Below are 12,500 nucleotides of genomic sequence, written 5' to 3'. Positions count from 1 at the left end.
GAGAGAGAGAGAGAGAGAGAGAGAGAGGGGGGGGGGGGGGGGCTGAGACTGAGACAGAGACTGAGATATTCCATTTATTTAAGGCTAATGCCCCATATGAAGAAGAGAGAGAGAGAGAGAGAGAGAGAACTCGAACTCGAACATTTTAACGATAGGTCATTTTGCCCGTGTCAAGGGGGTGGGTTGGAGGTCGGGAATGGGATGTAGGGACAACTATATACAGAGAGAGAGAGAGAGAGAGAGAGAGAGAGAGAGAGACAGATAGACAGACAGAAAAAAACAGAGACTGAGTCAGAGGTTGAAACACACAAAGAGAATGAGTGAATGATTTATTTTTAAAGACCAATGCGCCCAGAGATCACACTGCATACATAACAACACAATGTCTGCATTGATCTCAATAACGACGTTCAATGCAAAGAAAGACCAAGACAGAGACAGACACAGACAGTGACAGAGAGACATACATAAAGAGCGGAGACAGACAGACAGACAGACAGGCATTGGGGAAGAGAAACACAAACATACATACACTTGGGAAGAGAAACACAGATATACATACACTTGGGAAGAGAAACATACATACACTTGGGAAGAGAAAAACAAACACACACTTGGGGAAGAGAAACACAGACATACATACTTACACTTGGGAAGAGAAACACAGACATACATACACTTGGGGAAGAGAAATACAGACAGACATACACTTGGGAAGAGAAACACAGATATACACTTTGGAAGAGAAACACAGACATACATACACTTGGGAAGAGAAACACAGACATATATACACTTGGGAAGAGAAACACACATACATACACTTGGGGAAGATAAATACAGACAGACATACACTTGGGAAGAGAAACAGACATACATACACTTGGGGAAGATAAATGCAGACAGACATACACTTGGGAAGGGAAACACAGACATACACTTGGGAAGAGAAACACATACATACACTTGGGGAAGAGAAACACAGACATACATACACTTGGGAAGAGAAATACAGACATGCATACACTGGGGAAGAGAAACACAGACATACATACACTTGGGAAGATACACTTAGGAAAAGAAACACATTTATACACTTGGGAAGAGAAATACAGACATACATACACTTAGGAAGAGAAACACAGACATACATACACTTGGGGAAGAGAAATACAGACATACATACACTTGGGAAGAGAAACACAGACATACACTTGGGAAGAGAAACACAGACATACATACACTTGGGAAGAGAAACACAGACATACACTTGGGAAGAGAAACACAGACAGACATACACTTGGGAAGAGTAACACAGACATAATTACACTTGGGGAAGAAAAACACAAACATACACTTGGGAAGAGAAACACAGACATACATACACTTAGGAAGATAAACACAGACATACATACACTTAGGAAGAGAAACACATACATACACTTGGGAAGAGAAATACAGACATACATACACTTGGGAAGAGAAATACAGACATACATACACTTGGGAAGAGAAACACAGACATACATACACTTGGGAAGAGAAACACAGACATACACTTGGGAAGAGAAACACAGACATACATACACTGGGGAAGAGAAACACAGACATACATACACTTGGGAAGAGAAACACAGACATACATACACTTGGGGAAGAGAAATACAGACATACATACACTTGGGAAGAGAAACACAGACATACATACACTTGGGAAGAGAAACACAGACATACATACACTTGGGAAGAGAAACACAGACATACATACACTTGGGGAAGAGAAACACAGACATACATACACTTGGGGAAGAGAAATACAGACATACATACACTTGGGGAAGAGAAACACAGACATACACTTGGGAAGAGAAACACAGACATACATACACTTGGGAAGAGAAACACAGACAGACATACACTTGGGAAGAGAAACACAGACATACACTTGGGAAGAGTAACACAGACGTACATACACTTGGGAAGAGAAACACAGACATACACTTGGGAAGAGAAACACAGACATACATACACTTGGGAAGAGAAACACAGACATACATACACTTGGGAAGAGAAACACAGACATACATACACTTGGGAAGAGAAACACAGACATACATACACTTGGGGAAGAGAAACACAGACATACATACACTTGGGGAAGAGAAACTGGCAGAAAAACAGACACCGATGAAGAGAATCACATATAGAAAGGCACTAAAGAAAGAGAAACAGACCGACACACACCGAGGAACACAAACTGACAGACATTGAAGAAGAAAAACACACATGCAGACACTTTAGTAAGACAAACAGACAAACAGATAGGCACCGAGGAAGACAAACTGACAGACAGACACTACTGAGGAAGAGAAAATAAACACGTAAACCCCCCCTACCCCCCAAAAACAACAACAACAACAAAAAAACAACCAACAGCACACAGACAGACAGGTGATACATGGCTTGTCAGTTCTTCCGCCACCCAGGTTCATGAATATTCAACGAACGCGGCGCGTGGAAGCAAAGCAGAGCATTGTACCCGTATGCAAATCGAAGTGCACTTGAAAGCAGACACAAAACACTAAACGTCTTTTCACACGAACCGATTCTATAATAGAATGTTACCCATCACCACACACACAGCTCTGAGTTTGTTATTATCGCTACTTTCGTTTTTTGTCCTCGTGCGATATTTGGCATAAAAGGTCTATCAATCAGCCCGGTATCCTCAGGGAGGAGAGATGTCCTCGCTGAATGTTATTAAACCGGTCCATTATGAATAAATATTGCAGATTTTTTTTTTTTTTTTTGAAAGTTGCGAGGGAGAGTGTAAACTTGTGTTTTTGCATGTTAGGTGCGTAAGTCCACCGCGTTCACTCACCATTTTGAAACGAACGCAAAATGGGATAAAATCAACACACACACACACACACACACACAAATACACACACACACACACGCACGCACGTACACACGCACACATAAATATATATACATATATATATATATATATATATATATATATATATATATATATAATTTCATATCAAAATGATATCTGAACATAAAAAATATAAATGGAAACTAGATATATGTGAAAATAATCTCGAAAAGGTTGAACATTTTAATACCCTTAATGGTTTAGATAACATACTTTAAACAGTTAAAAAAAGAAAAAGAAAAAGGAAACACTTTCTCTTGACATATGTGGGTTTTAATGCAAAGAAACTGGAGAAGATTTCAGAAATAAAATTCATAAACAATATTTCATATAAAAACAATGGAACCAAACCAGACAGTGCAGGAAAGGATTGCTGTGTGTTGAAGATGTGTTCACAGCTTCTATCAAAGACGTCGTCGTCTTCTTAAACGTCTCCGCTATGTCTTTTCCTGTTTTGCTTCTGACTGGTTTTATTTGTATTTGTGTGTGTCTCATAAATTCCTTCATTTTGCATCTCTCAGTTTCTCAAGAAGTTGTCACATCGTTCGGACAAATCCATATACGCTAACCACATCTGCTAGGCAGATGCCTGACAGTAGTATAACCCAACGCGTTTAGTCAGGCCTTGGGTGCATGAAGATATTATTATATTTGTGTGCCTATCAAAAGTGGATCACGTCTACATTATTTTGCCAGAGGACACCACTTTTATTGCCATGGTTGTAGTTTTTGTTGTTGTTGTTGTTTTTTTTCCAGTGCGCCAAGTGCGTGCTGCATTCGGGTACTCGGTTTATCATCTCATCCGAATGACCAGATAGTCAGTTTGATTTTCCAGTCAAACTTGGGAGAAAGGGCAAGAGCGAGAATCGAGCATGGACGCTGTATTGGCAGATAAGCGTCTTGAACATTCTGCCACTTTTCTTCCATCTTCTAGTAACTCTTTCACCGCCACAGGCGACTTTTGTCGACATCGAGGGGTCATATTGGTAAGACCGTTTGTTCAAACTGTAACAAAGCCTGACATCTGCTGCCAGTGTCCCCGCCAATACAACAATGACTTCTTCTTTCTTCTTCTGCGTTCACTCGTATGCACACGAGTGGGATTTTACGTGTATGACCGTTTTTACCCCGCCATGTAGGCAGCCATACTCCGTTTTCGGGGGTGTGCATGCTGGGTATGTTCTTGTTTCCATAATCTACCGAATGCTGACATGGATTACAGGATCTTTAACGTGCGTATTTGATCTGCTTGCACATACACACGAAGGGGGTTCAGGCACTAGCAGGTCTGCACATATGTTGACCTGGGAGACCGTAAAAATCTCCACCCTTTACCCACCAGGCGCCGTCACCGTGATTCGAACCCGGGACCCTCAGATTGAAAGTCCAACGCTTTAACCATTCGGCTATTGCGCCCGTCTACAACAATGACGAACCTTTGCTCATTGACGCGAACAAGTCCATGCTGTTGTTTTAACATGAACCGAAGCCTGTTGTGAGTGAGAGCATCAAATGAAGAATACTTGGCGCTGGGGAGTGTTTTTCCACACAGAAACGTGGCGGTGAAAGAGGTAATACCTTCGTTGGCGTTTAACTGACAAAACAAAAAAGATTCTGATTCTCATGCCGGTTCATACTGTACATAGCAATGAGAAATTTTGCGGGAAGACGCTATGTTATGTACAGAATTACAACCAGTTTATGATTTGCACAGATAAATAAATTCATAGACATTTTTTTTTTAATGCGTAATAAATAAATTGAAAAAAAGGGGGAGGGAGGAACCGTTGTCTGGAACACAAATTGGTTTTCACGTTGCCTGTACCAGGGGAGATGACTAAAAGACTCGCAACGAAACTTCCAAAACATTGCAGCATTAACAACCATACAGACACTTCCGTCACAAGATGTCAGGCACTGACCATCCGTCAGTCATCAGGAGGTACAGCCCACGACACACGGTACATACATCCATTCGCTCGCTTTCAGAAGGAGAGAGAGACAGACAGACAGAGAGAGAGAGAGAGAGAGAGAGAGAGAGGTGTGGGGGGAGGAGGAGACAGACAGACAGACAGTGAGAGACAGAGACAGAGAGAAACCAGGAGACAGAGACAAGGATAGAGAGAGAGAAATCCATGGCGTTGTCAGTACATCGTTCGAATGCTTACTGGCATTGTTGATTTAACGTGCGTCTGGTTCATGCTACAAATGGGATCCCTGTTTAATGTTTCGTCAGAAACACCAGCTCCTGCCATGGCAAAGTATTTCTGGCATGTTCCTAAAAGCGACAGAGCGAGAGAGAGGGTTTATATTTAAGAAGACGTTTCATAACATACAAATGAATGCAATTTTAACTTTTCAGTTACTACTCTCTTCTCTAATATCCAAATTCCAACTCCATACCACAGATTTGGCTGCACCAGAATGTAGCACAACTTAGCAAAGAGAAAAACGAGGTAAAATCCAGTCTATATAACATATGAACAAAAAGCATTCATTGCTCTCTCTCTCTCTCTCTCTCTCTCTCTCATTTGCAGTCTCTCTCTGTGTCTCATTTGCAATCTCCCTCCCCCCTCTCTCTCTCATTTGCAATATTTTGGCATGAGAAACAAAACGTAAGTATTTGTATTTCTCCTTTGTAATTGTGTAATATAGTGATTGAGAGACATAGCCCGATGGGGGGGGGGGAGGGGTGTGGGTGTTAGAGGGTGACTGGGGGCGGGGAGGAGGGGAGGTGACAGACAGAGCGTCCCAAAGTAATAATCCCTTCAGGTCTTGGGCTGTCTAATCCTGTTACCGCTTTGTGCGCGACAATAATTTTGAATTCCTTTACTGACCTTTCCTTCCAGACAAAAAGGACTTGGCATTGATCCAAACCACTAAACTTTTCTACTGCCCTTTTCTTTTTGTAAAAAAAAAGAAAAAAGAAAGGATGACAAAAACCAGGACGAAACAAAAACTTCCCAGGGGGAACACTGAAATGGCGGTCACTACAAGGAGGAGGATGGCAGACGCTCCTCCTTCCCCCCCCCCCCCCATCCCTCCCCTCCCCCCCCACCCACACACACCCCGCCCCCCTCAGAGTACAACGTATTTACAGAGAAGTAGAGAACCCACCGAACAAAGTCAAGGTGAAAACTAAGAACAACGACAGGAGGGTGGAAAATGAGAAGAAACGTCAGAACGTGCAAAAATGAGGAGGCGGAGGAGGAGGTGGAGGGGAAGGGAAGGGAAAGAACTTTGGTGAGAAAGAAGAGCAGAGGAGAAGGAAGAGGAGGTTGAGAAGAAGGAAACAGAAGAAGTACAACAACAACAACAACAAAACAACAACAACAACGACAAGGCAAGAACAAGGAAAAAGAAAGAAAGCAAGAAGAAGAAGAAGAAGATGGAGAAGGAAACAGAAAAGAAAGAAAGAAAGAAAGAAGGAAAGAAAGATGCACACGATCCTCCTGGCCTTCCATCAGAGCGCACAGTTTTCGCACAAGAAGGGAACCAGCCGAACGAAGCCAACGTGAAAACTATGAACAATGACAGGAGGGTGAAAATGAGAGGGAACGTAAGAACGTGCACACAAGAGGAGGAGGAGGTGTGTGGGGTGGGTTAGGGGGGAAGGCTTGTAGTGAGAAGGAAAACCAGAGGAGAAGGAAGAGAAGAATGCATGAGGAGAAGAAGAACAACAACATGAACAGCAAGACAAGAACAACAAGGAGAAAGAAAGAAAGCAAGAAGAAGACGAAGAAGAAGAAGAAGACGAAGACGAAGAAGAAGAAGAAGAAGAAGAAGAAGAAGAAGAAGAAGAAGAAGAAGAAGAAGAAGAACAACAACAACAACAACAACAACAACAACAACAACAGTTACTACAAGGACAAGAAGAAGAAGAAGGACAAGAAAAAGAAGAACAAGTCGAACGAGAATAAAGAACGAAAGAAAGGAAGGAAGAAAGAAAGGAAGGAAGGAAGGAAGAAAGAAAGAAAGAAAAAGAAGCATCAACAGAAGCAGAGTATCAGTAACATGATCAAGATACAGGACACAAAACACAAGCAGGCAGAGAATAAGCACAAAGAGACACATCATCTGATTCCAAGCAACACACTTGTACATGAATACATACTCGCGCACGAACGAACGACCCCCTCCACCTAGACGCTCTCTCTCTCTCTCTCTCTCTCTCTCTCTCTCTCTCTCTCTCTCTCTCTCTCACGAGCGAGAAAATAATTTTCATATCAATTCCCTCCCACCAGCCTACACCATCTCCCCCCCTGGCACCCAGGGACACAAGGAAGAGCTTAAAGATCATGGTCATTCATGCTTCCATTCCCCATATTCCCCACCTGATCTCATCCACCCCACCCAAACTTCCCCACCTGATCTCATCCACCCCCTCAAACTTCCCCACCTGATCTCATCCACCCCCTCAAACTTCCCCACCTGATCTCATCCACCCCACCCAAACTTCCCCACCTGATCTCATCCACCCCACCCTCAAACTTCCCCACCTGATCTCATCCACCCCACCCTCAAACTTCCCCACCTGATCTCATCCACCCCATCCTCAAACTTCCCCACCTGATCTCATCCACCCCACCCTCAAACTTCCCCACCTGATCTCATCCACCCCACCCCCAAACTTCCCCACCTGATCTCATCCACCCCACCCCCAAACTTCCCCACCTGATCTCATCCACCCCACCCTCAAACTTCCCCACCTGATCTCATCCACCCCACCCAAACTTCCCCACCTGATCTCATCCACCCCACCCTCAAACTTCCCCACCTGATCTCATCCACCCCACCCTCAAACTTCCCCACCTGATCTCATCCACCCCACCCTCAAACTTCCCCACCTGATCTCTTCCACCCCACCCCCAAACTTCCCCACCTGATCTCTTCCACCCCACCCTCAAACTTCCCCACCTGATCTCATCCACCCCACCCTCAAACTTCCCAACCTGATCTCTTCCACCCCACCCCCAAACTTCCCCACCTGATCTCATCCACCCCACCCTCAAACTTCGCCACCTGATCTCTTCCACCCCACCCCCAAACTTCCCCACCTGATCTCTTCCACGTCACCCTTAAACTTCCCCACCTCATCTGTTCCACCCCACCCCCTCAAACTTCCCCACCTGATCTCTTCCATCCCACCCCCAAACTTCCCCACCTGATCTCTTCCACCCCACCCCAAAACTTCGCCACCTGATCTCTTCCACCCACTGCCCCAACCTATCCCACTCTTAACCACCTTCCCTCCCTCCGTCCCCCCCCCCGCCCCCCCCCCCCCCCCCACACACACACACACACCATCTTCGTCACCCCATGTCCACTCATCCCTCTCCTCGGCCTCCCTACCCTTCCCTTCCACAACCCCGCCAACACACAGACGCATGGACACACACAGACACACACAGACACAGACACCCACACACCCGTCCCGTCGTTCCAGGTACATTCATTCCTCCTCTCCTTGGCCCTGCTCTTCCCTTCCAGTTTCTCCCCTCCCACACACACACACAGAAGAAAAGAAAAGCAGCAGCTCACCAAAGAGCTCCACGATCATCCCCAGCGGCATAACGACGACGGAGACGAGGAGGTCGGCGATGGCCAGCGACATGAGGAAGTAGTTGGTCATGTTCTGAAGGCGCCGCTCCCAGCACACGGCCAGACACACCAGCAGGTTGCCCACCACAGAGCACACGATCACCGCCAGCAAACCCAGCACCCCCCACCTCCTCTCCTCCCCCAGGCCGACACCCCCACCTGCCCCGGCAGCCGCGGAGATGTTCGTCGCGGCCACCCCGAGGTGGTGGGTGTGGTGGTGGTTGGGGTCGTCGGGGTGTTGCTGGGCGGCGAGGTGGAGAGGTAGGGTGGCGTTCTCCACGAGTACCAGTAGGGAGGAGGCGTAGTAGTAGTACGAAGGCGAGGAGGAGGAGGAGGAAGAAGAACCGGATGAGGAGGAGGAGGCGGAGGAGGAGTGGTCGCCGACGTCACTTCCGCTGTCATGGCCGCCGGCGGCGCTGCGGAAGATGTTTTCCATTTCCGGGATGGTCATGTTTTTTTTTTTGAAAGTGAGTTTTCTGTTGTTGTTGGTTTGCTTTAAAAATCAATGTGTTTATTCATCGTTATATAATATCCCTTGTTTTAAAACGTTGCATGGAAGCGTGCATTTTTTTCCCCCCTTAAAAACGAAAAGGAAAAGTTTTATTTATACTGTTTTGTTAAAATAAAAAGCCCGTTATCCTAGGAATACCAGTACGAATGTATGATCCTTTTTTCTATTTTTTATTTCGCTCCAAACCGCTTTTCAGATCACGTTACTTACAGTATTTGTGTTGACATAAGACAGGAACGAATTTACACACTGTGCGTTGATCATATCGATAATACACAGTCTCTCACATACTTATGAAGAAGTGAAATCAAGACTGAAAAAAAATCACATAAATTGTGGACAGCTAACATACGCCCAAAATTCTATTGCTAGAACTAACTCTGGACAGCGCCACTTTGACATTCTTTGGAATCTCTGGAAGAAATCGAATGCACACTCGTCTCTTGAATCGTGAAAGGTTGTTAACACACAACTCAGTAAGTCATCTCATCCCATATTTAAAGGATTTAAACTTACACATTTGCTTCAACTAAGAAAGCAAGGTATTTACTTTCCGAACTGTATAAATGAACGTAAGTGCATGGCAGCCCTTTCGTCCGTGGAAGCATTTTACGAATAGCAGTATAGTTTGATTTGATTTAAAAAAAAAAAAAAAAAAAAAGAAAATCCGAGACTCTTCACTTGTAAGCAGTAGACATTTCATTGGACGTATATGATATTTTTGAAGGCAGTACATACCATGTAGTTCCTGTTTTCAAAATCACACACTTGCACCATCATCACATCATTGCTCTGTTTTATAGTTGTGACTATAGTTGCTTCGACAAGGAGACTGAACGGCAATTTTCAATGCCTCGCTTATGTTTAGATGCTCAGAGTTGTCTGCTGGTGTGCAATGTTATATGAACGAGGCTTTGACTTCAGTTCTTTAAATAGTTTGCAGGTCATTTTGTTTCTCCTTCTCTCTAGTTGACTGCTTTTTTTGTTTCTTTATACACTCCGCCCTTAAGCAAACTGACTGATTATGAACATTTAGTCAAAGAACAGATGTCGGTGACTGGTTTTGAAAAGAGTGAACGATGTACATGCTGAGTTATGATTCTCCGGTTGAGTTCAGAAATGCAATGCCTCTGTTTCTGTCTTTACCGTTTTAATGACTGCCGGATTTCGGCAACCCAGTCATTGTCATTATGATTTTTTTAACAGATGCCACATGGACTTTGTTATTTTTCTGCTGATATCACTGAAGCTGTTCCATGGCTTGAGAATCACCGATGTTCTGAAACAAGAGAAAGTACGGTAATGGTTGAAAAGGCAAAAACCTCAGGAGGTAGATAGTAGCAGCAAATAAATAGAAAAATGAATGAATGAATCAATGAACGAACGAACGGGACGGACGAACGAACGAACGAACGAATTCACACAAACAGACATACATACAGACATACATACATGCATACATACATACATATACTGATATATTAAAAGATAAAGCAATACAATAAGATTAGCGGACAAGCTAGTAGATAAATTGATAAAAGTAAATCAATACAAAAAGTTATGAAGAAACGAGAAGACGAATAGATAATGTAAAAATGAATAGATAAATGAATATGCAACCCAACCGTTAAATGAATAAACGAAAACAACAACAACAACAGCAACAAAAATCTAAACAAATAGACAACCAAGTGATGAATCAAGGAAAATATAGGTGTATAGACGTCGTTTTAGTTCCTGAAAAAAGTAGTATTACCGTTCAGGACGTGTCGAACGACAGAGCGAGCGACACACACACACACATACAGAGAGAGAGAGAGAGAGAGAGGGAGAGAGAGAGAGAGAGAGAGAGAGAGAGAGAGAGAGAGAGAGAGAGAGAGAGAGAGAGAGAGAGAGAGAGAGAGAGAGAGACGGACAGACAGACAGAGACGGAGAGACTGAGAGACATTTCCAACCGTTCGCAAACTTTTCTCTTCACCTGCACCCTCCTCCATATGCTCATCGCCCGCTTCATCCCAGACTATATCCACTTCGTGAACCCCCCTTTTTTTCTTTTCCCCCCAAAAAAAACCCTCTTATTTTTCCTTTGTTCTGTTTTTCAAACCCATCAGAAGAGTTGAATCTCCTTGCCGTCACGAGCTTCAAGCCAGACAGAATCCATACCCTTCCGTGCGGCCTTCTCTCCGCCCATAATCGTCTTCACCCTCGTCGTTTAGTCTGTTCATCATCTGTTTTTTCTTTTTCTCTTCTTCTTCTTCTCCTCCTCCTCCTCTTTCTTCTTCTCCTCCTCCTCCTCTTTCTTCTTCTTCCTCCTCCTCCATCTTCTACTTCTTCCCCTGCTTCTCTTCCTCTTCTTCCTCCTCCTCCTTCTTCTTCTTCCTCCTCCTCCTCCATCTTCTTCATCTTCCTCCTCCTCCTCCTTCTTCTTCTTCTTCTCTTCCTCCTTCTTCTGCTTCTTCACCTTTTTCGTTTTTGTACCCTCTCCGCAGTATTCCAAAACGTAAGCTCTGGAAGCCAGCTCTGTTCTATGTAGGTCGCATGGTATCAGCTGAGATAAGGTCATTGCGCGCTTTTACTTTGTTTCCCCCTCTCATGGAGAGAGAGAGAGAGAGAGAGAAAGAGAAGAGAGAGAGAAAGAGAGAGAGAGAGAGAGAGAGCAAGAACAAGAACAAGAACAAGAAAGATCAAAAACCTTAATCTCCAGGCCTCCGGCCCCAAGCAAAAAGTTCAAAAGTACAAATTGAGGTGATCACACAGCGACAGCAAAATATAAAATACAATACATACTAACTTAAACCTGTAGAAAAAAAGTGCTTCTTGTCCATTGTAAATTAATTCTAAATTTCTTCACTGCTGTCAAAGAATTCCTGTCGTATCTTCAGGGCATTAAATATTTTAACACAGAGATTACGTATACTGCAAACAAAGCCATTCTTCAGCAAGTGAACATACGACTGACCTTCACAGTTCAGATGTTTTTGCCTTGAGGTATCGTAAAGGTCACAACTGTTTATAAAATGATAGAGAAAAAGTGAGAGAGGTGGGGGGGGGGGGAGAATCAGTGGGAGAGATAGAGGAGGGAGAAAGAGAGAGGGGGGTAGAGAGAGAGGGGTAGAGAGAGAGGGAGAGAGAGAGGGAGAAAGAGGGGGAGAAAGAATGGAGAGAGACAGAGGGAGAGAGGAGGAAAGTGAGAGGGAGGAGGGAGAGAAAGAAAAAGAGGGGGATGTGGGGGGAGATAGAGGGAGAGAAAGAGAGACATAGAGAGAAAGTGTGTGTGTGTGTGTGTGTGTGTGTGTGTGTGTGTGTTAGACATTTATGTATTGATGGAGAAACATAGGGAAGACAGAACAACATTCGTTATTTCCGGGAGTAATATATAACAATGGGTGTGCTTTTCGAGTCCATTCAGTCCGCCCCTGCCTTCCTTGATCACATCAACACAACAAT

At 44.1% G+C, this 12,500-nt stretch overlaps 1 protein-coding gene across 1 annotated transcript in view; it reads right to left on the bottom strand.

Moving 5' to 3' along the window:
• LOC143288739 (uncharacterized) overlaps positions 1 to 8,998 on the bottom strand; it is a 120,793-nt gene extending 111,795 nt beyond the window's left edge. Inside the window, exon 1 of the mRNA XM_076597365.1 lies at positions 8,483 to 8,998. Coding sequence (XP_076453480.1) covers positions 8,483 to 8,993 — 511 coding nt within the window. The 5' untranslated portion in view covers positions 8,994 to 8,998. The remainder of the gene's footprint in view (positions 1 to 8,482) is intronic.
• Positions 8,999 to 12,500: the final 3,502 nt, after the last annotated feature.

The sequence above is a fragment of the Babylonia areolata genome, chromosome 13 (genome assembly GCF_041734735.1).
Source record: "Babylonia areolata isolate BAREFJ2019XMU chromosome 13, ASM4173473v1, whole genome shotgun sequence".
Lineage (NCBI taxonomy): Eukaryota > Metazoa > Mollusca > Gastropoda > Neogastropoda > Buccinidae > Babylonia > Babylonia areolata.
This window is presented reverse-complemented; position numbering and strand designations above follow the sequence as displayed.